The 26,923-nt window shown below is 37.1% G+C and overlaps 1 protein-coding gene across 1 annotated transcript in view; it reads left to right on the top strand.

Annotated features, from left to right (window-relative positions):
• The window catches only part of LOC115424114 (protein shisa-8), a 203,516-nt gene that overhangs the window by 81,019 nt on the left and 95,574 nt on the right, over window positions 1–26,923 (top strand). The window contains exon 2 of the mRNA XM_030141217.1: window positions 15,383–15,498. Within this exon, the coding sequence (XP_029997077.1) occupies window positions 15,383–15,498 (116 nt within the window). The remainder of the gene's footprint in view (window positions 1–15,382; window positions 15,499–26,923) is intronic.

Genomic DNA, 26,923 nt, shown 5'->3' with positions numbered 1-26,923 from the left:
GTTGGCTGATATGGAACTAAAACAACAAAACCCATGAATATACAAGAGAACAGCTGAAGAATAACTGTCCACTGGAGTGACCACTATGTATGAAAGGGTTAATATTAGAGGGAAGATAAGGATCTAATAGTCATAGCCTATAAACCTAAATGTTTTTAATTGTTCAGAGATGCTTGATAATTTTTCACATAATTTCACATAATTTACATTTTCCATGCAGGAACATTCTAGAAAGCTTTGTTCAGTGCTCACAAAATAAAAATAATTATAAAAATCCTTTCTTCAAACGCTTTTCATTGTTTTACAGGGAAATCCACTGGGATTTACTGTCATGTGTGGATACGCGGTGACTATCAAAGGACATACATCTCAATATAATGATGAAAAGCAAAAGTTTAAATCTGAAAAATGCACTTTGTTGAGAAAAATACAAAATCTTGCTATTTTCTCTAAGAATGCTATTTGCTAACAAACCCAATAAACAACAAAGTGTTTTTGGACTATTAGTCTTTAGCTTATTGATCAATAAGACATGAGCTATTGTGATGGTGTTTAGTCTGGCGTTGTCTTCGTCTTCATCATCGTCTTCATCTTAATCGTTGTCTTCATTCACAATTTCTTCAAACATCTTCTCCAACTAAACTACTGGTCAGATTCATTTAGAAATGGTTACAGATATCATTATAGTAACTACTGAGCACTGATAGGAAGTCATATATGGACTTTAATTTGAGTCCATGACCTTTGACCTTGAAGGGTCAAAGTCTACAAAGTCTATATTTCAACAATCTGCTTCTCCCAAACTGCTGAATTTATTTCATTTTTATGTAGCTTCCTTGGGACAATATCTACAAAGATTGTTGACAATTTTGAGATATTTTGATTTTTGAATTTTTGATGAATTTTTGAATTATTAAACATTTACCTTTTCTCATAATGGTCCATATTTTAATGGCTCATAACACAGGGGTCAAACACACGTCCCGGGGGGGCAAGTCCAGCCCCCTAAAGGGTCCAATCCGGCCCCTGGAATGAATTTGTTAAATGTAAAAATTACACTTAAGATACTGACAATCAATGAGGTTTAATCTAAAGTGGGTCAGACCAGTAAAATAATATCACAATAACCTATAAACCTAATTTTTCTTTTTGTTTTAGTGTCAAAAAAGTAAAATTACACAAAAATGTTTACATTTACAGACTAGCCTTTCACACAAAATATGAAAAACCTGAAATGTCTTAAGAGAAGTATGTAGTATTTTAACAATATTCTGCCTGTTATTAAAGGTTTTGTGTATTTGTAGATCCACTGTGATCTGTAAGTTGTAATGCACATGTATAAATGATAAACTGAGGTGTAATATTGTTAAAATTACACTTGTTTTTCTTAAGAATTTTCAGGTTTTCATATTTGTTCATATTATGTTCAAGTACGGTTCGTAGATGTAAACATTTTCATTATGGAATTTTACTTTTTTCCCTCAACAACATAGAGAAAACTTTGGAGTTGATAATATTTATAAGTTGTTATCCTATTATTTATATTATTTTACTGGTCCGGCCCACATTATTTCATGTCAGGCTGTATGTGGCCCCTGAACTAAAATGAGTTTGACACCCCTGGCTTATAACATGGAAATGGTTACAGATATAAATATAGTAACTATTGAGCACTGATAGGAAGTCATATATGGACTTATTTAATTAACTGAGTTCTCCTCCAGTGAAAGTACTACCCACTTTTATTGGGAGATTGATCTCCTGCATCAACACCTCAGGACTCTAACATATTGATTGACTGATTGATTGATTGATTGATATCTTTTTTCGATTATGTAAATGACAGTTTAAAAACAGAAATGCAAATAAATGATAATCAAGAGAATGACAACGAAACAAAACAGTAACTTAAAACTGCAACGTCTTAAGCCTCAAAATTTACATGAGCAAAAAAAGGAGAAGGAAGCAGTATAAACTTATCTAATCCTACCCCTTCAAACCTTTCCATGCTTACTGAAAACAACACTGTCCCAAATTTATCAGCTGTTTTGAAACATGTACATTTAGTAACTCATCCATATTGCAACACATTCATCAACACATTGCAGAATTGATATCCAAATAACAAACAAACACCTTGTAGAGTTTATTTATCAGTGTATCTCTGGAAAATCATTTCTTTATGCCTCTTTTTAAATACAATCATACTGGAAATTTGTTTTAGTTCTACACTCAATCTATTCCACACTTCAACTCCTCGACAGCGACAGAATCTGACAACCTCACAAATTTAACTTGTTGATACTTAATAGAACATGACGATGAGATACACGGCCACTGGTCCTATTTTTACAAACAGCATTCTGTAAGAAAACAAGATATTCCAAATTTTCTCAAAAATGTGCTTTTTTTTTTTTTAGATAGCAGGTTTAGCTCTTTGGCCATCAATAAGTTGATCAATGCAGTGTTTTTCATGTGAAGAATACTGAAAATGAATGAGAAAACTTTAACCCTTTCATGCACAGTAGTCACTACAGTGGACAGTTATTCTACAGCTGTTCTCTTCAATATTCATGGGTTTTGTTGTTTTAGTTTCATATCAGCCAACACAGTGGATGCTTAGGCACCATCCCATAATAATACACTGACATTCATACCATTACTGTAACTTTGGTGTTCTTGATAAACCTGATCTGCAGTGACATGTTTGAGTGTAAATCAATAGCTAATAAAAATTGGGAATTTGATAAAATGTGAAAAAACATCAGATTTGCTGCGTTAAGAGTGTTTTTATTTTATAGTTTTTTCACAGTATATCACTTTCTGATATTGCGTTCTTTGCTTCAAAAATTAAATACATGGTATCCAGCAGAGTGGAAATTTTTGGACCTCCACAAAAAATTATGAAGGTAGATTTGTTGTTTGTTAACCAAAAAAGAAAAAAATTTCAATTAAAGAAAAAAGAAATATTCAATTAAAGAAAATCACTTCAATCAAAGAAAAAAAGTATTCAGATGCAATTTTTTGGATCATAAATAAATAAATAAATAAATAAATAAATAAATAAATAAATAAATAAATAAATAAATAAATATCTCATTCAAACACTTTTTTTTAATTGAACATTTTTTTTGTTAAAGCAATAAAGAAACAAATCTACCTCCATAAAAAACAGGTTAAAAAAAAAAAAAATCAATCGCATTGTTTTTTTTCATGCCTAAAGAGGAATAAAGACACTCAGGCATAAAATCTCGGCTAAGGTTCTCATAATTCATGTATGAAAGGGTTAAAGAAAACTAAAATGATGAATTAAAAGCAATTTCTTCTGATGCTAATATTTATTCATTCAAGTTACATTAAATATCAATGTTATCTTAATCTAAGGATATGGGAAACTACAGACAGGCAAAAATAAACTGAATTACAGATTTCTCCAGATTTCAGCATCATTGGAGGCGTTTGATAAAGGTACAAAAGTAAAAGTCAAATAAATCCACAGGCCTTTGCATTTTTTTAGACATTTTAATGTGGAAATGCTACATCCAGTGGGTTTCACTCAAATACAAAGCTCTGTATCTGGACTGGATTCATGTGTGAGTACAGTGCACTGTATGTGTTGTTTTTGCTATCCATCCTGCATCTCCTCATTCTGATGTGTGCTGCAGTTTTATGTTAAAACTACTGCATGTCAACACTGGTGCCATTCCCTCTTATCACGGAGGAGCCAGATTTCCCTCGGCAAAGACTGGGTGGATGCTATTCTGATCTGTGGTTCACACAGTATTTAAATTCCTCCACAGCTCAAGCTGCTCCCATTTGCATTTCTATATTTTATTAACAAGGGGAAAAATGTGATAGAAACTGTTAGTATTATTATTTCATAACCATGTAGAAAAAGAACCGAGAATATAAAGATGTGAGAAAAATGAAGAGAACCCACTTCACGTTTCCAGTCCTGAACCCACGTGGAAAGCTTTTTGATGTGATCCAGAGGACGATGAGTGGCCATAAGCCAAACAAAACAGAGACGGTTGCATTTTCAAGCCGGTAGCAACATTAAAAACTCCACCAGTGAAGTGAAAGACTAGTGGAGAGCAACACAAGAACGCTGTGATTGCCATTTTCTCTTCCTCTAAAACATTAGTTCTATAATCCTTAACCCAGCACTACTTTTATGTCAGTTCCCAAATGAAACTTTCTCTACATCTAACCTTTCTTAAATGATTTATCATCATTTATTTCTAATATTATCCTCTGTATTTGGTATTTTATCAGTATAAATTATGTAGTTTCCTATATGTAATTCACTGATCATGTAGATGTTCATAAAAGCTCAGATTAAAGTTGAGGGTAATTATATTAAAAACAGAGAGAAGTGCAGAAAAAAATGATGTTTTCAGTAAAATATACCATTAACTGAACATAAACCAAAATTCTCCATCTACTGTCATTTGGGAAACTGGTCCCTAAAAACAGGACAAAATCCAAACCAGATGTAGGCTAATGTTGTGGAGCAAGTTTGGAAGCACTTTGGGTCTATTTTAAAAATAAATATTTACTGAGATAAAAAAGAAGCTAATTTTCAGAAAAAAATAACCAAATTTTTATGTTATTTTTATATAAAAATCTGCATGTAACACGGTAAAAAGGACACAAAAATTATATACTACTGTTATTTCAAATATCTTTTTATTCTCTCATAGGTACATTTTGGAAATTGAATTAATTATGCAAGGTAGAGTGTTTCCAAAAAATGGCCGCTGTTGCAAAATCACTCGTGATTTATGTTGAAATGGGCAGGTTCTGCATGTAATGCCAGTGGACACAACGGGTTACACGCGAAACCTGGAACGAGATTGATGATTCATGAAAAAGCTGCATGTCTGGACTAGAAAAACCACTAGGATCATCAAATTTAACACAGTGTCTTTATTTATAGCGCTATATAAGACCATTTCAAGTAATGTTTTCCAGATTAAATGCACTGACACCTAGGTAGTTTTTCATGTCCCAATTTTGGTCCGATTTTTGGACCCAATATTTTATTAAAAATTCATTAATTTTGGGATGGTGCAGAGCAAGAGTATAATTTTTTAAAATTTATCTGAGGTCATCATTAGGTACATCCTGGGGGGAAATATGTCTAAATTTCTGTTTTATTATTGGGTCTAAAAAGCTGGTAAAGTACCAGGTATACTTACTATGATAAAAGAAAAACTATTTTTCAGATAAAACACATTTTTATATTATTTTACATTATATTTAACACAAAAATCTGTATGTAATACAGTATTTATTTATTTATTTATTTATTTATTTATTTATTTATTTATTTATTTATTCTCTCACAGGTGCATTTTTGGAATTGAACTAATTATGCAGGGCAGAGTATTTCACAAAAATGATCATTTGTGATTTATATTTGTTTAACTTGGCAGGTTCTGCATGTAACGCAAGTGGACACGATGGGTTACATACAAAACCTGGAATGAGACAGCGCTATATAAAAGCATTTCAGGGCATGTTTTACAGATCAAATGCACTGACACCTAGGTAGTTTTTCACATCCTAATTTTGGTCCTTTTTTTTGCTCCCGATATTTTATTAAAAATTCATTAATTTTGGGATGGCTCAGAGCAAGAGATAATTTTTTTGCATTTATCTGAGGTCATCATTAGGTACATCCAGGGGGGAAATATGTCAAAATTTCTCTTTTTTATTGGGTCTAAACAGCTGGTACCAAAATGAACCCAGTTTCATAGAAGCACCCATTGATCCAACTCCATGGGTTTTACTGATGAATCAATGTTGTAGAAGATGACGGTGTTTCCATGTTCACTATGGAGCCTCTGAACGTCCAAATGGGTCATATCTGATGACCATGAAAAGATGACAAACTGTATTTTACACCAATTATTTACATGTATTGATAGAATTAGTGGATCAACAGGTATTTAACAGTTTAGCTCAGTAGATGCTTTTGGTCGGTGATGGATGTTTGGGTCGTTACGGGTTAAAAAAAACAATATTTCTTTGCATCATCTGAGGTATATTTTGGCCACTTGTAATTTTCTGCTCACACTCCTCATTCATACACTTATAAATAGTCAAGCCAGGGTGTTAACTTTGTCCAGGATAGTATATTTCAGTTCCTTTCTTCGTCTTGCCAACACACTTCTAACAGTCCCTGTTGGAGTTAGTGTGTGTGCAGGCATTGACGTCCTCACATCACTCTGTATCATTTCAAGAGTGCTAATATTGCAAGTTGGAATAGTTTATGTGACAGTTTCCTTCGGGAGGGGAAGAGAAACGATGGAGGAAGCCCGAGAGTACTAGAGGGGAGGAGAGGCAGAGGGGGAAGGAATAGAAACTGGGCCAAAGGGCAAGAAGCTGAGAAGGCAAAAAAAAAACAAAAAAAAAACGGCCAGACAAAATGAAAGAGAGACTGACAGAGGTAGAGTCACAGGAGGAAGGAAAGAGAGATGGAGGGTTGAGGAAGAGATGCACCGAGAGATTAGGAGCTAGTAGCAACAACAACGAAGACTGGGGAGTGATAACAGTGTGTGGGTGGTGGGGGGCGGTGGTGGTGGTGGTGGCGGGGGGTCCGACGCAGAAAGTTGAGAAGATAAGACAGACAGGATTAGAAGAGAAGAGAAAGGGGAGATGTTTGGAGGGAGATAGCAGGCGTAGAGAACAAGTACTCAACAATAGCGCTCCTTAAGCATTCTGGAGGGGACGAAAGTAAGAGACGCAGAGCGGGGGGGGTTGGGGGAGGAAGAGTGATGGAGAATCAGCTTGGCTTGTGAGGGTGTGGGGGAGACGGGGGGGAGACAAATGAAGTAAAGGAATGAAAGTGGACGGACTTTAATGAGATGAAAGGGAGAAAATGGATTGGTGAGCAAGCACAAAATGTAAAGGGCAACTGAGATAAGACGGAATGTGTGGGTACAGTTTGTTCTGCTGCTGTAATATCCAGTTGGAGGACGAATTTTATGAGTGTTTGTCATCCTTGCATATCCTTTTAAAACTATAAAAGTCATAAATAAGGAGTCAGATGCCAAACATACACTGTAATGCATTTTAAATCACATCTAAATCAAATCTAAATGTATTCATATAGCGCTACATCATAACAACATAACGCTGCCCGCACTTGATAACCCTCGGCCATCTGTCCACGCCAAAGTTTTTGCACATACAGATGGACAGACAGACGGACGACGAAATGATGACAATACCCTGCAGCGAGGGCCAAGGGTAAAAACTAGAACTGTTGTTACTAGTATAAGTAGGAGTAGACATAGCTGTTCACTGTTTGAAGTTTATGTGTAAGTTTTTTTTGTTTGTTTGTTTGTTTTTTTCAAAGTATTAAAACCCCTTTAGCCCTATCAGCCCACCCGTGGGCCGAAAAAATTATATTAACATTCATCTACTAAAAAATATATAATAAATCAGGACAATGAATGTTTTTTTCAACTTTTGCCCAAAGTTTAGACCCTAATGTTAATAAAAGTACATCAAAAGTGTATTTTAGTGCAAACTTTAATGTTCAAACATGATTTTTAATCTTTGTGGGGTGAAATATACGCTATTAAAAATCTCTGACACGAACAATTAATTTATGAATATCATCGTCAATCCAGCCGGAAAAAAAACAGGCGAGGATAAAAAATTCCAATTTCTCTTTTAGTTTGTTACAGTTTACTCGGGCATAGTGATAGATGCAATATTTTAGACAATGGGAATAGATTCTGTGAGCTCTCTAAATGTCCACAGACACCAAGAACATCCATATGAACCTCATTATTGTGAAGTAATTCTTCATTTACGTTGGGTATGTCTTTTTAGGCGTTTCTCCCCTGAAACAGCAAATTGACGATGAAAACCATCTACTGCAGGGGTGTCAAACATGCGGCCCGGGGGCCAAATGCGGCCCACCAAAGGGTCTAATCCAGCCTGTGGGATGAATTTATGAAATGCAAAAATCACACTTAAGATATTCACAAAAATGTTAGTTCAGATTCCATGTACAAATCAGTCAAATGTATCATAATAACCTATAAATACTTACACTTTCTCTTTGTGAATGTAAACATTTTCATGTAATTTTCTTTTATTTACACTAAAACAAACTACCATTTCACAAAAAATGTAAATATCCTGAACAAATATGAATTCCAAACTTCCAGATTTCAACATTAATATAACAGTTACCAAATGTTTATGCAACATTGTGTGTAATGCACATGTACAAGTGATATATATATATATATATATATATATATATATAAAAATTGCACTTATTTTTCTTTTTCTTAAGAAATTTGAAGGGCTTTTGTTGCTGGTTATTCACATCTTTTTTTGTTTGGATAGTTTGTAAATGTAAACATTTTCCTAATTTAATGTTTTTTGGGTTTTTTTGCACTAAAACAAAGAGAATAACTTGGAGTTGTCATTATTTATAGGTTATTATGTTGTTATTTTAATAGTTTGGCCCGTTTGAGATTAAAGTGGGCTGAATTTGGCCCCTGAAAGAAAATGAGTTTGACACCCCAGATCTACTGATTTAAACAGTTTAATACCTGTTGATCCATTCATCTTATCAATACATATAAATAATTGGTGTAAAATGCAGTTTGTCATCTTTTCATGGTCATCAGATATGACCTATTCGGACCTTCAGAGGTTTTGTAGTGAATATGGAAACACCGTCATCTTCTACAACATTAATTCACCAGTAAAACCCATGGAGTTTGAGAAATGATGGTGGTTGTAGACACTTGTTTTATGTTCAGGTAATGATATCTTTGCTGAAAAATTCACTTTTTCTTCAGTTTTCTCTGTTTTTGATATAATAAAATTCAACTTTACTCTAAGCTTTTATGAACATCTACATGATCAGTAAATTCAATATTGGAAAATACCTGATTTCCACAGAAAAAATGCCAAATAAAGAATATAATATTAAAACAAGTGGTGCCAAGTACAACAAACCCCGCCCCTTGCACATTCTAGCTTATTTTGGCATCAATCCAGCTGATGTCATCCTGTCTATCCATATGCTGATGTCAGCATATCAATTGCCTCTATATATGTGCCAAGATTGAAGTAAATTGAAACAAAATTGATGTTTTTATAGACATTTGAAATTTTGCCCATTAGAAGTAAATTGAGACAAAAAAAGATAAAAAAAAAAAAAAAAAAAGAAATCATAAAAAATGTAACTTTCACCCACTTCTCCCAAAATATAACCACATCTGTTCTGAGTCACTGGCAATCTATAAGGTAAATTTGGTGTGAATTCAATCAATAATTTTGCTGCTACAGACATTTGAAATTACGCCCATTATAAGTAAATGGAAAAAAAAAAAAAAAGATTTTAAAAATTCATGCAAAATTTGAACTTTGACCTACTTTTTCCAAATTGTAATCAGATCTATTTTGGGTCACTGGCAATGTATAAACCCAATTTGGTATGAATTCAACCAATAGTTTTGCTGCTAGAGTGTTAACAAACAAACCAAACCAAAAACAATACCCCTTTCCTCCTCTTCGGAAGGCGGGGTAATAAATGGTGATAAATCACTTAAGGAAAATTAAATATAGAGAAAATTCATTTGGGAGATGCCAAAAAGTAACAGTGGGTCTTTATGGGTTAATAAACACAATATGTGCCAATACACAAGATTGAAGCCAAGGCTAATTTCCATCTTTAGTTTCTATATAAAAACACATAGTTCCCATAAAACAGTACAATCCAGTGTACTCATTCAACAGACAAGTAAAACACATTTACATTTATGTTACATTGTACACAAAATACCTACACACACACACACACAATTTGTGTCAGACGAGTTTATATGAGATTGTGGAGGCAGGTGTGATTGTCCAGTAACCATGATTTTAGGTGTTTAGTGAATGAGCTGTGGTGAGCAGGTCACAGATAATGGTTGCTAAGAGTCGGTATGAAAACACAGCCTGTCCAAAGTTAACTTTTAATACTAACAAGTACTAACAGTGGATATAATACTATTATAGTTGTTAGTAACCAATATTAGAGACTTCTACCACTCCAGTAACTATATAATAAACACTATCACAACTATATGGATAGATAATAATGATGAAGATGATGGAGGCAGAACAGAAGCATGAGTCATTTTATCATTTTTTACTGTATTTTTCGGACTATAAGTCGCTCCGGAGTATAAGTCGCACCAGCCAAAAAATGCATAATAAAGAAGAAAAAAACATATATAAGTTGCACTGGACTATAAGTCGCATTTTTTGGGGAAATTTATTTGATTTTGTCCTTGCTCTGATAGAGAGGCGGTTGCGTTGCATGTAGCGGTAACACCAGGAAGTCCTCCCGCAAAGTCATTTATGTTCATCTCCTTGGCAACTACCTGGGCGTGGAGACGTAACTGCACTGTTAACAAGCCTCTACTGGCAGCACGTTGTTCAAGCATCCATGTGCGAACTTGTTCCTCTAGCTGTGGCCACCTAGCTTTTAGCCTGTGATTAGCTTTTTTTTGTTTTCTTCATTGCAGTAAGAATAACCTCCGCTTTTCGCCAGTCCCTCACAAGTTTCTCGCTCACTCTGAACTGTCTTTCTGCTGCTCGATTACCGTTTTCGGCTGCATATTTCACTACATGCAGCTTGTAATCTGCAGGATATGATTTTCTTTTTGATGGCATTTTTTTTCAGCCCTTCTCCGTTGTCTTTATAAGTTACCGGTAATGTTGAAATTTAAAATTTTCAGTGGTACAGAAGTAGCAGGTACAGGTACACAAGCCTGGAGCGCCCTCTTGAGGTTGTCAGTGTGAAAATAACAAACGTGAAATTATACAATAATGTGTTAATAATTTCACATATAAGTCGCTCCGGAGTATAAGTCGCACCCCCGGCCAAACTATGAAAAAGAGTGCAACTTATAGTCTGGAGCAATTTATACGTGAAATTATTAGCACATTATTATATAATTTCACATGTTCGTTATTTTCACATTGACAACCTCAACATTACCGGTAACTTATAAAGATGCTTTTTTGTTTGAGCAGATTACTTGTCATCTTCATACTAACTTCTTTCTAACATTAGCTGAACCACTGGAGGTTTCGCTGAGTTGGATATTTCCCAGTAACACCCTGCTCCATATTCCTCCAGTCACACTTTCACACCTGAGAGCTGCTCAGTGGGACTACAGTGGGACTGGAGCAGCTCAGGACACATATGATAATGGGATTTATTTTTATGTTTTAACTTTAATATGTTGGGTAGAGGCATAAAAAGCACCAGTTGCATGCATGGCAATAAAACAAACATCCCATATGACAATAGAAGACAAGCATTCCATGTCATTATTTTCACCTACATTTAACACTTTAAGATCCAACATATGTTTGTGTTGCAGCCTGGGTGCAACGTTTATCTTATTTTGCCTTCCCAGCCATTCGTATATGTCTTTGTTTTCAAGCAAGTGACAGATGAAATGCATTGTGATGTGCTGCAACACACAGCATAAGGCCTTCCCCTTGTGCCTACCCCGGGTGTCTTTCAGGGAATCACAATGCATTTCATCAGTTACATGTCTTGAAACAATGGCATCATATAAAAGGCACTCTCATCACATCATCTCCAGGGTGAAGCACATACAGTCTTAAAGCTGCAGTGCTTGATGTTTTTGGGGGTTTTTTGCATCCTTTGGCAAAAATTCCCCAACTACCTTTCAGCATATTTTCAGCATACCCAATCTGGTTTCATCACATTCATTCTCAGACAGATGGGGGGATTGAATATGTGATTGATAGTTATGAATAAGATTATTTAGGAAGCAGCTCGGATGCAGTCTACTGTTCTACTCCATCTCTCCACACACAAGCTTGGAACAATGACTACTCTTCTCCATGATGGCAAGAAACAATAATACATCATCCATCTTTATATTAAGCCATATGTGGACTGGAAGTAGTGAGCTGCAGAAATGTGTGAATGGGAAATGTGTATTTTTATATTTTTTTCCTCAATGATTTTCAGCTCCTGGAGCTTTTAACATGTATGCTACATCTGGTTCTAATGTGATACCAGTACTTACAAAAATCATTTAACCCTCCGGTATCCCGTCCAGCAAGGCCCTAACTAAGCACCAAGTGTGCCTTTTTGGCACATTTGTGGAATAATGTCAAAAAATTTTTCATACAGTTTGTTTTTAATACTTTTACACTTTTTTCTATTTCATCAACTTGAGCCGTAAAAAAAAATACCAAATACTCAATAATTGTCATATTTTTTAACCCTTTAAATGCGGTGTTTGTAATGTAAACAAACCATTTTTTTGGATGCAAAAAACACAAAAATTTATTTTTTTCAATATACTACGTAAAAAGTGGATCACATATTATTTGATTTTTGCAGCCTGACATATGTCAATGATTAACAGCTGCATTGGTTAATTTGCATTATTATTTTTGGTGCTACGTCAAATGTACAAAAATACTAGCATCTGTCACCAAGTGTGCCAAAAATGCACACCTATAAATCAAACTATTAAATATTATATATTGATTTATTTTTCTGCTCTAATTTGATTTTATTTTTGTAAATCAAGGTCAGCCCTAATCATACATATCAAATGGAAGAAATAGTGCGTTTTAGACACACTTGGGAGACAGATGCTAGTCTGGTAATTTTCTTTTGTTTACAATGTGCACATTTTAACTGGTGGCCAGAATTTTAAAGATCATGCAAAAATGAACAACTTTTGAATTCTAACCTTATTTAAATTGTGAAAAATAATATGAAGTTTTTTAACACGAAGTGCAAAGTGTGCCTAAAAGGCGCACCCAGATACCGGAGGGTTAATATATCAACACTGTGTAAAATAGAATCTAAACTATGAAGATAACAGTAGGATGACATGGGGAAACATGAAGCTGAACTCACAGAATAACTGATTTAACTAAAAAAGACCCAGTGGTACTTTTGTGGCAGTTCCTAAATACATTTTTTCTCTCTATCTGACCTTTCTTAAGTGATATATCACCATTTATTATAATACCAGTGCACTGACCCATGGAGATCCATGGGTTTCAGATGTGGTAGTTCAGGGGTGTCAAACTCATTTTAGTTTAGGGGCCACTTTCACCCTAATATGATCTCAAGTGGGCCCGACCAGTAAAATAATAGCAGTGAAAAAAGTAAAATTACATTCTGATAATGTTTACGTCTACAACATTTCCTTAAAAATCTGAATAACATGAACAACTTGAAATGTCTTAAGAAAAACAAGTGCAATTTAAACAATATTCTGTCTCAGTTTATCATTTACATTTGTGCGTTACAACTTACATAACAATTACAAATACACAAAACATATAGTACCAGGTATAATATTGGTAAAATTGCATTTACTTCTCTAAAGACATTTCAGGTTGTTCATATTTGTTCAGGTTATTCACATTTTTTGTAAAAGGATAGTTTGTTAATGTAAACATTTTTATGTAATTTTACTTTTTTTCACTGAAACAAAGATAAAATCTGCAGTTGTCATTAATTATAAGTTATTATGATACTATTTTACTGACCTAATCCAATTGAGATCTAATTTGTCTGTATGTGGAACCTGAATTAAAAAATTAAAATGATTTTTACACCATTGATTGTTAATATCTTCAGGGTAATTTTTGCATTTCACTAATTCATCCTACAGGCCAGATTGGACAATTTGGCCGCATGTTTGACACCTGTGTGGTAGTTTGTATACTGTTGTGTATTCATGCATGCAGTACCACATTTGTCCAGCAGCCACCACCAAACCGCTGATTGTAAGGCTATCGTATTCCAAAATTACTAATATCTCCCAAAATACTGGTCCTATCAACTTGCCATTTTCACTACTGTCTTCCTTGATCAAAACGTACATAAGAATGCCAAACTGTAGCAGTCAGCTCTGTCTGGATTTTGTGTGAATCCCCAGACACACACACACACATGCGCGCGCACACACACACACACACACACACACACACACACAGAGGCCACTTGGTTTTTACAACATAGAGTATCCTCTGTATTTTGTATTTTTTCAGTGAAAATCATTTATTTTCCTATATTTAATTTAATAATCATGTAGCTGTTCCTAAAAGCTCAGATTAAAGTTGAGGGTTATTATATCAGAAACAGAGAAAACTGAAGAAAAAGTGATTTTTTTCAGCAACACATGACATAAACAAGCAAAAAAAAAAAAAACATCTTGAATGAAGCAAAAAAAATCTGCCAATGGAACAAGTGAAAATGATCTTGGTAAGATTTCTTGAAATAAGATTTTCAACGTCTATTGTCTAAAAATAAGTTCTTATATCTCACTGAAAAGTTACTCTTTAGGTGATTATGCCTTATTTTAAGTGTGATGAGATATTTTAACAAGAAATGAGAAAAATACACTTGGTAAGATTTAGATTTTTGCAGTGTACTCCACAGTGGGTTATATCACAGCGTAGGGAAAACCGCTATTATTGTCAGTCAAGTTTGAGTTTTCATGTAATTTTGTCCCGAACACAAACGTAAAAACACAACTGTTTTTGTGTTTAATTGCATTTAATTGTGCAGGTGTTTTTATGCTCACTGCTCTTATGACCCGGGGTAATCGTTTCACAGCAGGCTAATAAACCCACAATTGCTGTGCTGTATATTAAATAGCTGTGTGAAGGTTTCAACAGTGAGATTAACAGTGAGGAAATAATCATGGGTCTCTTGATAGCCGCTCTCAGGTCACAGCTGATTTGTTTACTACGTTGCTATAATTTCCTTGTGAACACTGACAGGATTTCTCTGGTTTTTCACTCCTTGTAAATGTGAACAACAATGGAAAGCTTATAGAATAAATGAAGAACAGTGGGATATGTTTCTATGATAGATAAAACAGATGAATGCTTTGAATCTGTGTGCTCCTAAAGGGTTAAATCAGCATGTTTGAAGGCCTGCGTTCCATTTTGGAGGAAGTATCACAAGTTGTTCTCACACATCAAACAATCAAAGATGGCAAGAGGGGAAGTTGTCTTTTTTTTATTTTTTTTTTATAAATGATTGACGCTCCCAGTTGGAAAGCATCCAGAGATGCATCCTTTTCATCCTCCATTTCACTTTTTGGAATTAAATTTGGAGCGTTATCTCTTTGAGTTTGTTTTTTTTTTCTTTTTTATAGACGTGAACAATCTGTTTCCAACTTCTTTAAGGCTGTACAGACTTTCACATGAACATTTGTTTCTTCTTTTTCTGGTATTCATCATCACTCTCAGTCTTTGCCACTGTGGTTCTTTATACAAGCTGGTGTTTTTGAGGAGGCTGAATGATAAGATGTCTTCTTCTTACTCCCTCCAGGACTCTGACAGAGTTGTTAAAGCAGCCGGGGGAGGCGGGAGCGGTGGATGGAGCCGGCGTTCATCATCCTATAGGCACCAACGGCATCTCCGCCAGGGCGTTACGCTCCAACAATGGTCAGTGATCACGTGTATCTGTATGAATCCACTTCGACATGCACCACAACTTTTACTCCCATCCTCTTCTACTGACACACTTCTACATAGCTTTGACTGTTACTGTTGTACACACACATACACTCGTCATCCATGGCCAGGGAGGCGCAGGGACAGACAGGTCATATTTAATTAAGATGTAATTAGCCGTGTTCCAGCACCAAACCCACCGAGGGAACACTGTGACCCATCTGTCTCCCTCTTCGCCTCGACACTTTGACCACACACACACACATGCACATTAATACACACACATACATGCTTAATATAACCCTGAGCTTCTTTGGTGGATTGAGGCTCTGGTCGTTCCTAAAGGCTCATTTTGTGACAAGACTGATCACATGTTATAAAGGGCAAAAAAAGGAGAAAATGGGTAGCTTTGAAGAACCCCGGTCAACACTTACAAGACATTAGTCGCTTTTCCATTGACCCTCAAATTGTGCGAATATAACTTGTGCATAAAAATTAACATAATGGAAAAACGACAATTTCACCAAAAGTCTCATTTTTTCAATTAACCCTTTCATGCATTAATAATGAGAACCTTAGTTAAGATTTTTTTCTTGAGTGTTTTTATTCCTCCCATAGGCATGAAAAAAACAATGCGATCAAGTTTGTTTGTTTGTTTTCATAGAGTTACGGCCAGTAACGTAATGGCCATGCATTTAATTTTTGAAACAAAGACACATGATGAGATTCGCCCTGAGTACCTTAAGTCTCTGGATGTGCAGGGACTGTCTTGGTTGACACGTCTCTGTAACATCGCGTGGCAGTCGGGGACAGTACCTCTGGATTGGCAGACCGGGGTGGTGGTTCCCCTTTTTAAGAAAGGGGACCGGAGGATGTGCTCCAACTATAGGGAGATCACACTCCTCAGCCTCCCAGGGAAAGTCTATTCCAGGGTACTGGAGAGGAGGATCCGACCGATAGTCGAACCTCGGATCCAGGAGGAACAATGCGGTTTTCGTCCTGGTCGTGGAACGCTGGACCAGCTCTATACTCTCCATCGGGTGCTCGAGGGTTCATGGGAGTTCGCCCAACCAGTCCACATGTGTTTTGTGGATCTGGAGAAGGCGTTTGACCGTGTCCCTCGTGGTATCTTGTGGGGGGTGCTTCGGGAGTATGGGGTCCGGGGCCCTTTGCTAAGGGCAGTCCGGTCCTTGTATGACCGAAGCAGGAGCCTGGTTCGCATTGCCAGCAGTAAGTCAGACCTGTTCCAGGTGCATGTTGGACTCCGGCAGGGCTGCCCTTTGTCACCGGTTCTGTTCATAATTTTTATGGACAGAATTTCTAGGTGCAGCCAAGGGCCGGAGGGGGTCCGGTTTGGGGACCACAGGATTTCATCTCTGCTTTTTGCAGATGATGTTGTCCTGTTGGCCTCATCGACCCTGGACCTTCAGCGTGCACTGGGGCGGTTTGCAGCCGAGTGTGAAGCGAGCGGGATGAGGATCAGCACCTCCAAATCCGAGGCCATGGTTCTCGACCGGAAAAAGGTGGTTTGCCCTCTCCGGGTCAGTGGGGAGTCTTTGCCCCAAGTGGAGGAGTTCAAGTATCTCGGGGTCTTGTTCACGAGTGAGGGAAGGATGGAGCGTGAGATTGACAGACGGATCGGTGCAGCGTCTGCAGTGATGCAGTCGCTGTACCGGTCGGTTGTGGTAAAGAAGGAGCTGAGCCAAGAGGCGAAGCTCTCGATTTACCGGTCAATCTACGTTCCTACCCTCACCTATGGTCATGAGCTTTGGGTCATGACCGAAAGGACAAGATCCCGGATACAAGCGGTCGAAATGAGTTTCCTCCGTCGGGTGGCTGGGCGCACCCTTAGGGATAGGGTGAGGAGCTCAGTCACCAGGGAGGAGCTCGGAGTAGAACCGCTGCTCCTCCGCGTCGAGAGGGGCCAGCTGAGGTGGCTCGGGCATCTGTTTCGGATGCCTCCTGGACGCCTCCCTGGGGAGGTGTTCCGGGCATGTCCCACCGGGAGGAGACCTCGGGGAAGACCCAGGACACGTTGGAGAGACTATGTCTCTCGACTGGCCTGGGAACGCCTCGGGATCCCCCCGGAAGAGCTGGAGGAGGTGTCTGGGGAGAGGGAAGTCTGGGCATCCCTGCTTAGACTGTTACCCCCGCGACCCGGCCCCGGATAAGCGGAAGAGAATGGATGGATGGACAAAGACACATGTTTAAAACCCAATATCAGAGAGTGATATGAAAACAATGAAATAAAATAAAATCTGATGTTTTCTCACATTTTAACATATTCTAATGCTAGTTCTTACTATTTTCATGGAAATCATATGCAAAAAAAAAAAAAAAAAAAATTCTAACAAATAACAATTGATTAACGTTGAAACATGTTAGTGCAGATCAGGTTTATCTAGAACAGTAAAGTTACAGTAATGGTTTGAATGTCAGTGTATGGGATGGTGCATAAGTGTCCACTGTGTTGGGTGATATGGAACTAAAACAACAAAACCCATGAATATACAAGAGAACAGCTGGAGAATAACTGTCCACTGGAGTGGCCACTGTGCATGAAAGGGTTAAAAGTTTTTGCACTGGCAAGAGGTGGTTTTTCGGGCGTTGCGCAAATGGTATATGTTAGAACTCCTTGACATATGAAATGGAGGACTCAAATGCACGACTCACAAAAAACTTAAGATTTTAACAAAAGTATTTTAATAATAAATAATTGATTAACAAAAAGCGCTCACAAGGAGGATATAAAAAAACTACAAACAAATCTCTACGAAAAAGTCGTTACAGAAAAACTTGAAACACAAAACTGACAAACATGGAAAAACCTGGTAGGCAGCTTGACATGAAACACCATGACGGAATTAGATGAACTGGCAGAAGACAAAGGGAGACAGGGCTATTTATACATGAGGTAGGGGGAACACAGGTGACAACAATTGGGGGTGGGGCTAACAATCACACTGGCTGGAAAACACACAAATGGACGAAGTCAGGGTCTGAAACAAGAGGGAAGACATGTGTACAAAATAAAACAGGAAGTGCAAGACAGGACCAAATGTGAAACTTAACATAAAGTGACAAATGAAACAAAGACAAAACACTGAAAACCAAAGACGAGACATGACACACTAAACATTAACATGATTAACAAATCTGACGAGACATGACAGTATATCACGCAAAACTGCAATGGAAAGACCTTTTGTTCGCAATTAGAGTCAGGTGAATTAAAAAAACGGATGTTGACGGACGTTACAATAAGCGAAGAAGAAAAAGAAGAAACATGTCGCGGTATGTGTGGACACACTAGGAAACCCAATCGTTTTTCAATTTTTGTATGAGACAGAGGGGTAATATATAATAATAATGAATATATCTGTAAATCAACACCATATTTACGTTCGTCACCATGTTTATGGAATGACTTTGCGTGTCATCTCGTGATAAAAAATAAACAAATCATCGCATTTGTGATTTAATGGAAAAACCGACATTACTCACTTCTGTTTTTTCAACATTTAGTAAATAAAGTAAAGTTTTGCGCAGATGTCCAATGGAAAAGCGACTATTGATTGTTTTGTTGACAGCTGTGTCTAATGTTGGTGTCATTTCATCAGGTAGCCTAACATTTTCAACACTTTTTAACCCATAAAGACCAAAACAGCCATTGGCAACCAAATCATCTACTAATCTAAACTGTTTAATACTTGTTGATCCACTAATCCTATCAATACATGTAAATAATTAGTGTAAAATACAGTTTGTCATCTTTTCACGATCATCAGATATGACCCATTTGGACGTTCAGAGGCTTCGTACTGAACGTGAAAACACCGTTATTGCCTACAACATTGATTCACCAGTAAAACCCATGGAGTTGGATCAATGACAGCGAATGGAGACATTTGTTTTTATGTTCAGTTAATGATATATTTTGCTGAAAAAGTCAGATTTTCTTAAATGACCTTTGAATTTACTCTGAGCTTTAATGAAAATCTGCATGATAAGTGAATCAAATATAGCAAAATACGTGTTTTAAACTGAAAAATGCAAAATTCAGAGGATAATATTGCAATAAAGTGATCCCTTATTTTTCGCGGTTAATGGGGACCGGTGCCCCCCGCGAAAATCGAAAATCCGCGAACTGGAGCCGGAGCCCCCCGAGCCTATCCTAGACCTAGGTACATGTATGTATGTATCTATAAATAGTATATAAGTACTGCAAATGTAATAATTATGAAATAAATGAGATATATATGTATAAAAGAAAACAATGATTAGTACAGGTATACATGCATATATATAGATCGGATACATGTACGTACTGTAAAACATCTGAAAGAAAAGAATGTAGAAAGTAAACAAAACACACACACACGTGCATACGTACTAACAGCTGATACGTTCTCTCTCCTCTCTTCCTTTGTGACGCTTATCCATCGTATACGTACACACGAACACACGCACATCTACTCCCAGCTCTCTTTTCCTCTCATATGCACAAGAAACGAATCAATTCTCTCTCTCTCTCTCTTTGGTCTCGAGCATCAACACACAAACACATGTACATGCATGAACTGACATTTCTATATTCTCTCTCTCTCTCTCTCTCTCTCTCTCTCTCTCTCTCTCTCTCTCTCTCTCTCTCTCTCTCTCTCTCTCTCTCTCTCTCTCTCTCTCTCTCTCTCTCTCTCTCTCTCTCTCTCTCTCTCTCTCTGGCAGCTGCGGCCTCTCATCTGCTGTGGGGTGGATTTTTGCGGAATTTCCGCAATTTTTTCTTGATTTTTTATTTTTTGATGAATATTTCTGAAAAATCCGCGAATAACTAAAACCGCGGAACTTGAAGCGCGAATTGGCAAGGGATCACTGTAAATGGTGATAAATCACTTAAGACTGGTTAAATAGTGAGAAAAATTCATTTGGGATCTGACATAAAAGTAGCACTGGGTCTTTATGGGTTAAAATGGCAGTGTACACCTATATATGTTACATTGTCAACACAGTGTTGTTTTCCAAGTTTTTCATCTGATTTTATTTCTCTTAAAAACCTTACCTTTTCTTCTCCCTGTGTATCATTGCAGCACATTTTTACCTCACACACCAAAGGCTTAATGTGTGGTGAAATTCCCCCAAAATAGCATACTCCACGAAACTTGGTATCTACTCTGCATGTACAGAGTTGTTGTATTGAGGATAAGAGTCAGACCGTTGCTTGAAGTTTCCTCCAGCACATCTCACAGATCCTCACTGGGGTTCAGGTCTGGACTCTGTGCCGATCCATGTGTAAAACTATATCTCATTAACATCTTTTTTCAACTGGAGCCTGATAAATCCTGGTCAAGTCATTTTGGAATATGTCTGAGTCAGCGGCATAGAAAACAAACACCAATGTTCAGACCTGGCCATTCAGCATTCATTCATGTTTATCTGACTTCATTTTATTGACACATAATGTTGAACTACAAATAGAAGCCTTGCCAACAAAAAAATCTCACTAAAATCTAAAATGTTTCATGAATTCTGAACCACTAAACCCATCAATATGTCGAAATATTTCAGGTAAAATACAGTTCATCATCTTTTCATGGTCATCAGGTATGGCCCATTTGGACATTCAGAGGCTCCTTGGTTACCTTGGAAACGCCATCATCTTCTACAACATTGAGTCACCAGTAAAACCTATGGAATTTAATAACTGGCATTGGATGGGCACACTTGGGTTATGTTCAGTTACTGATATTTTTGCTAGAAAAAGTCCATTTTTCAACAGTTTTCTCTGTTTTGATATAGGAACCTTTGAACTTGCTCTGTGCTTTTATGAACATCTGAATTAAACATAGAAAAATACCTGATTTTCACTGAAAAAATGCAAAATTACAGAAGATATAATGATAATAAATGGGGATAAATCACTTAAGAAAGATTAAATAGGGAGAGAAATTCATTTAGGAGATGCCACAGAGGAAGCACTGGGTTTTTATGGGTTAACTTTGGCAACCCTATGCATGGACACAAAACGGTAAGGCAGTGTACACCTATACACAGTGTTGTTTTCCCAGTTTTTCTTCTGATTTTATTTCTCTTAAAAAACCTTGCCTCTTCTTCTCCCTGTGTATCATTGCAGCATATTTTTACCTCACACACCAAAGGCTTAATGTGTGGTGAAACTCACCCAAAATAGCATACTCCACGAAACTTGGTATCTACTCTGCATGTACAGAGTTGTTGTATTGAGGATGAGAGTCAGACCGTTGCTTGAAGTTTTCTCCAGCACATCTTACAGATCCTCACTGGGGTTCAGGTCTGGACTCATTTTGGAATATGTCTGAGTCATCAGCATAGAAAAAAAACACTGATGCTCAGACCTGGACATTCAGTATTCATTCATTCATTCATATTCACCTGACTTCATTTTATTGACACATTATATCAGTGGTTCCCACCCTTTTTTGGCTCATGACCCCATTTTAAAATCACAAATTTCTTGCGACCCCAGACATTCAAAACAGAGATATGTTTTTTGCTAAAATTAATTTGTTTTTGATTATGTGATGGTTTGCTGTACTATGTTGCAAATAAACGTTAATTTTAGAAGATATCTAGGTTATATAATGTATAGAATGCACCTTTTTGGTGTCGGCTTCTCAGTTTCTCTTGGAGATGTTTTATGTCGTGGAACCAGCTCGACTCGGCTCGGCTCGACTCGGTATTCCTGGAGACAATTTCCATTACAAGATACTACTGACTTTACAGTACCTGGATGCGGCGCGTTACTTACGCGTCGTCTGTTCAGAGAGTTGCTGATAAACTCGCTCGTTGCGTGTTGTCTCGTCTGAATTTTTACGTCGGCCACCAAAGACTGAATCTCCTTGACCGAACATGGTGTAGTTTTGGGCTGTTATCATGTAGATTAATGTACCGCTATATTTACTGTCCACTTCCGCATCTGTTTTGTGTAAAACGGCGGGTCACAGAGAAAACTGTCTGACCAGTCAGTGGTCTGCAGTGTTTACACGTCACATTTTAGTATCTGGTCCCCAGTCTTGGGACCTCGGTGAAGGTGATACCAAAAAAGTAGCACTGGGTACTGGATTCCAGGCCCTTTTTCATAATGGAAACGCAAAAAAGGCCGAGCCGAGTCGAGTCGAATCGAGTCGAGCCGATACCACGCAGTGGAAACGGGGCATTAGTGGGGCCAGGCAGGTGAAGAAATCTTTCCATTCCCTGTCCGGTTTTCTGACTGCGACTGTGTACAGGCAGGTTGAAGCGTAGTAACGCCCAAGGTCACATGATCGGATCAATGAAAATATGCCCTCTCAGATATTATGTCCTGCATTTTATATCAACCTGATTTTTATTAGGAAAACTGTGTGGTGTTTTAATTATAATGAAATATACATTGAAGCATTAAAAAAAAAATATATTATTTTTTTTTTTTTATGAATAGCTAGAATCATTTGCCTGCCTGCTTAACGATTCTGCTTATAAATTTCTGCCTTCGTTGTGCATGCGCAATGACATCATACGTATGCTGCATTGTTTTGGTCAGAACGTAGCCAACATGGTGTTGAGACAGAAACTGATGACACCAGATCCACTTACTTGGAACACTGTCAAAGCTTCCATGTCTTCAAAAGGGTGGAATCCCTCCAATATCCTCCAACATTTGTCCACAGCATGTGACTCATTTACAGGAATGTCACGTATTTGATACGCTACTTAGCAGCGCTTGTGAATGTAGTGGCAGAGTGAACGCTGGGCCGGTTCCGGTGTGGGCAAAAAACGTCATAACTCCTCAAATACAAGTTTCCGAAGGTAAGAAGGGAAAGGAAATGAGGTGCACAACAACGGGAGACAAGCCAAGCCGAATCGAACGAGTTCCACGTACTCCCCACCATTGTTATTATTATTTGTGCATACTGTATATGTTATATTTTCTGTGCAGAGGTGGAAATATAAAAGACAGTTAATGCAAACACACCCGTTTGTACTCTTTTATTCCCTCACCCAATGAGAATTGATAAGAGAATCGATAAGGAATCGGATCGATAAGCAATATCAATAATGGAATCGGAATTCTTAACGATTCCCATCCCTACTGATCATATAGATGTTCATAAATGTTCAGATTAAAGCTGAGGGTTATTACATTAACAACAGAGAAAACTGAAGAAAAAGTGACATTTTCAACAAATATATCAATAACTGAACATAAAAACAAGTATGTCCATTCACTGTCATTTACCAAACATCATGTGTTTCACTGGTGAATAAATATATAATAGAAGATGACGGTGTTTTCACATTCACTACGGAGCCTCTGAACGTCCAAATGGGTCATATCTGATGACCATGAAAAGATTACACCAATTATTTACATCTATTGATAGGATTAGTGGATCAACAGGTATTGAACATATTAGATCAGTAAGTGGTGAATGTTTGGGTCTTTATGGGTTAAGAAATGGGAAGCTACCCACTGCATCAGCCTGAGTGATGTAGCATCAAGCTGAACCATATTAATCACGGCAGTAATGTAATGCGATGCAGTAAAGTGTGCAGTAATGTTGTGTATATTGACCGAGGCAAGTTTTCAGATCTGCAATTTTGGTTTTAATCATCTAAGTCTTAACATCCAGACGACAAAGTTAAGTGGAAAAATGCACTTAATTGATCCGTTCACGTTGCTCAGCAGAAGGAGCCGTAAAAGCTGTATGATACCAACAAACACAGGGGAAGATACTTGACAGAACATAAAAGCGTAGATACAGACTGAGCTGCCAGATGTTTCATATATGTTGCAGTTCATACATAAATTATTGCAGTGTTGACTTTCCTCATTTCACGCTCTAACAAAGGCACATACTCATCTGTACAGTATTTTCTACTCACTCTCAGGCTTCTCCCTTTACTTTCATCTTCTCACCATTGCAATAAACAACTTTTTGTTCTTTTTCACCCCATACTGTGATAATTTGCACTCTGTTTTCCAATGTCTTAACCTAATATTACTTCTCTTTCCTTGGAGTTCACATTCCTCTCCTATTTTCAGTGCTTTTTCAGATTTTGATATGATTTTATTTGCTTGTCCCCCTTTACCTTATCACAGCAGTGACACAAATACAGTTATTTTATGTCCTCAGAAAGCAAATGACATGACCTTTGTGTTGCTGTGGTCAAGAAAGTCCATTATCCATCAACTTGTAACTCTCTAATCAACTGGTAGTTGAGTTTTCCACCTACAACTTGGTGATTTCTATCCATTTTCCTTCTCTTTTTTCACTCATTCCATATTTTTTTTACTCTAGCCTTGTGAGACTACTCCACTGTTCCCTATGTCTGCACCTGTAATTCCAAATTTACAGCTCATTTCAAATAGGTCTCTACCCTATCTTGTATATATGCATCCACTGGGAGACAGGGCACTTTTGGACACTTTGGTAATTTTGTTTGAAATGAAGGCAGTTATTGCTCTGAAAAATCAAAATCACACACACATACTGGATAACAGTATCTATCAACATGATGCAGATACTGTCAAAACTCTAGAAACACCTAGTTTTCTGTCATTTTTGAGAGACACATGCACATTTCTTTGTTTGCATACAACAAACTTGACAGTATCAACTTATATACATATATATATATATATATATATATATATATATATATATATATATATATATATATATATATATATATATACATATATATATATATATATATATATATATATACACATATATACATACATACATACATACATACATACATACATATGAACCACACAGACACAATACAAAAAAATAACAAACAAATAATACAACAAACCTATTAAACCCCCAAAAAAGAGAAAAAAACAAAACAAAACAAAACACATCAACAAACTAGAAGCACTCGGACAGCGCAGACCTCCGCCAAAGCTGATCAGTGGCCCCCCCCCCGTGGGCCCCCCCACCCCCGATCACCACCAAAATTTAATCATTTCTTCCTTATCCCATTTCCAACAAACCCTGAAAATTTCATCCAAATCTGTCCATAACTTTTTGAGTTATGTTGCACACTAACGGACAGACAAACAAACAGACAGACAAACAAACAAACAAACAAACCCTGGCAAAAACATAACCTCCTTGGCGGAGGTAAAAAACAAAAACAACAAGATCAGTGGCGGCTGCTCATCTTTCAGAGAGGGGAAACTCAATGTCGGCTTACATAAAAAAAAAAGTCAAGTTATTTAAACATAAATTTGGCCCTTCATTCCTTTTTAAGAAAATGGTCAGTGACCTTATCGGCCAACTAAACAAGAAACCGTTGAAATTATGTTAAACTGAAACAAGGAAGTACAATGAGTGTGTTTTATTTACAGTGCAAGAAATGAACAAATAATTTCGTAGTGGTTTCTCTCTCGATTTCACAGCAGAATGTGCGACGGTATTGAACTGAACTGTGTCAAGTGAAGGAGTAGATTTCAAAATAGCTGTCAATCAAACGGGATTCAGCCTTTCAAATGATCCTCCAATCAGCACGTGGAAGCCTGGCGTCCAGCCCAGCTGAGCTCCGCCCACAGCTCCATTCACCGCCAGAGACGCTGAGCGTCCAGGGGCGGGACAACGTCATGGCATTTATCCAATTACCGTCCAGTTTTGAGGCAATGAAAAAAAACTGTTCCACTCAGTCCCATTGAAGTGCATGGACGCCGAGTGTTTACGGGCAAATGCACTGAGCAGAGATCGTATGAGAAAACAGCGCAACGGGAATGTATGAGAAGTGAACAACATCGAGTCTGTTGATTTGTGATAAAGCTGATTCTGAACGAACTCGTCTGTGAGATGACCGTGTTCTAACACATTTGTAGTCAATGTAATGTCAACACAACCGTACATATTTGACCATTTAATTTTCATAATTTTAGGGGAAGCCAGACTTCCCTTGCAGTCTGATAAATCGCCTCTGAACAAGATAAATAATATTACCATCTCCTCTTTACAATGCTCAAAACTTGACAGTATCAACTATATTTTGATCAAAAAATATATAAATGAAAATGCATCAGTACAAAAATTATAACAATCAACTTTCATCTCACATAAAAACACCAGATTCTGTTCACAACAGGATTGGAGAACATCCTAACTCATTAAATACATGTAGGTTAAATACACTATAGACCATGACTTGGTGCAATGATGAAAAAAAAAAAGAGAAAAACAGATTGATGGTTCAGTACTGATACAGGTCAGTACATAAGACATGGCTGCAATTCCAAACTTCAACAGCTATTTTCACCTGTAACAAGACAATGACCTGAAAATAAGTCTAAGCTTTAGAGAGAAAACAGTCAACTATAGTGTTATCGATCGTGGAATGGTGTGTCCAGTCACCTGACCTAAATCCTATTAAACTGCTCTGG

This window comes from Sphaeramia orbicularis, chromosome 8 (assembly GCF_902148855.1).
Source record: "Sphaeramia orbicularis chromosome 8, fSphaOr1.1, whole genome shotgun sequence".
Taxonomy (NCBI): Eukaryota; Metazoa; Chordata; class Actinopteri; order Kurtiformes; family Apogonidae; genus Sphaeramia; species Sphaeramia orbicularis.
The sequence above is the reverse complement of the archived record's forward strand: the minus strand, read 5'-3'. Positions and strand labels throughout refer to the sequence as shown.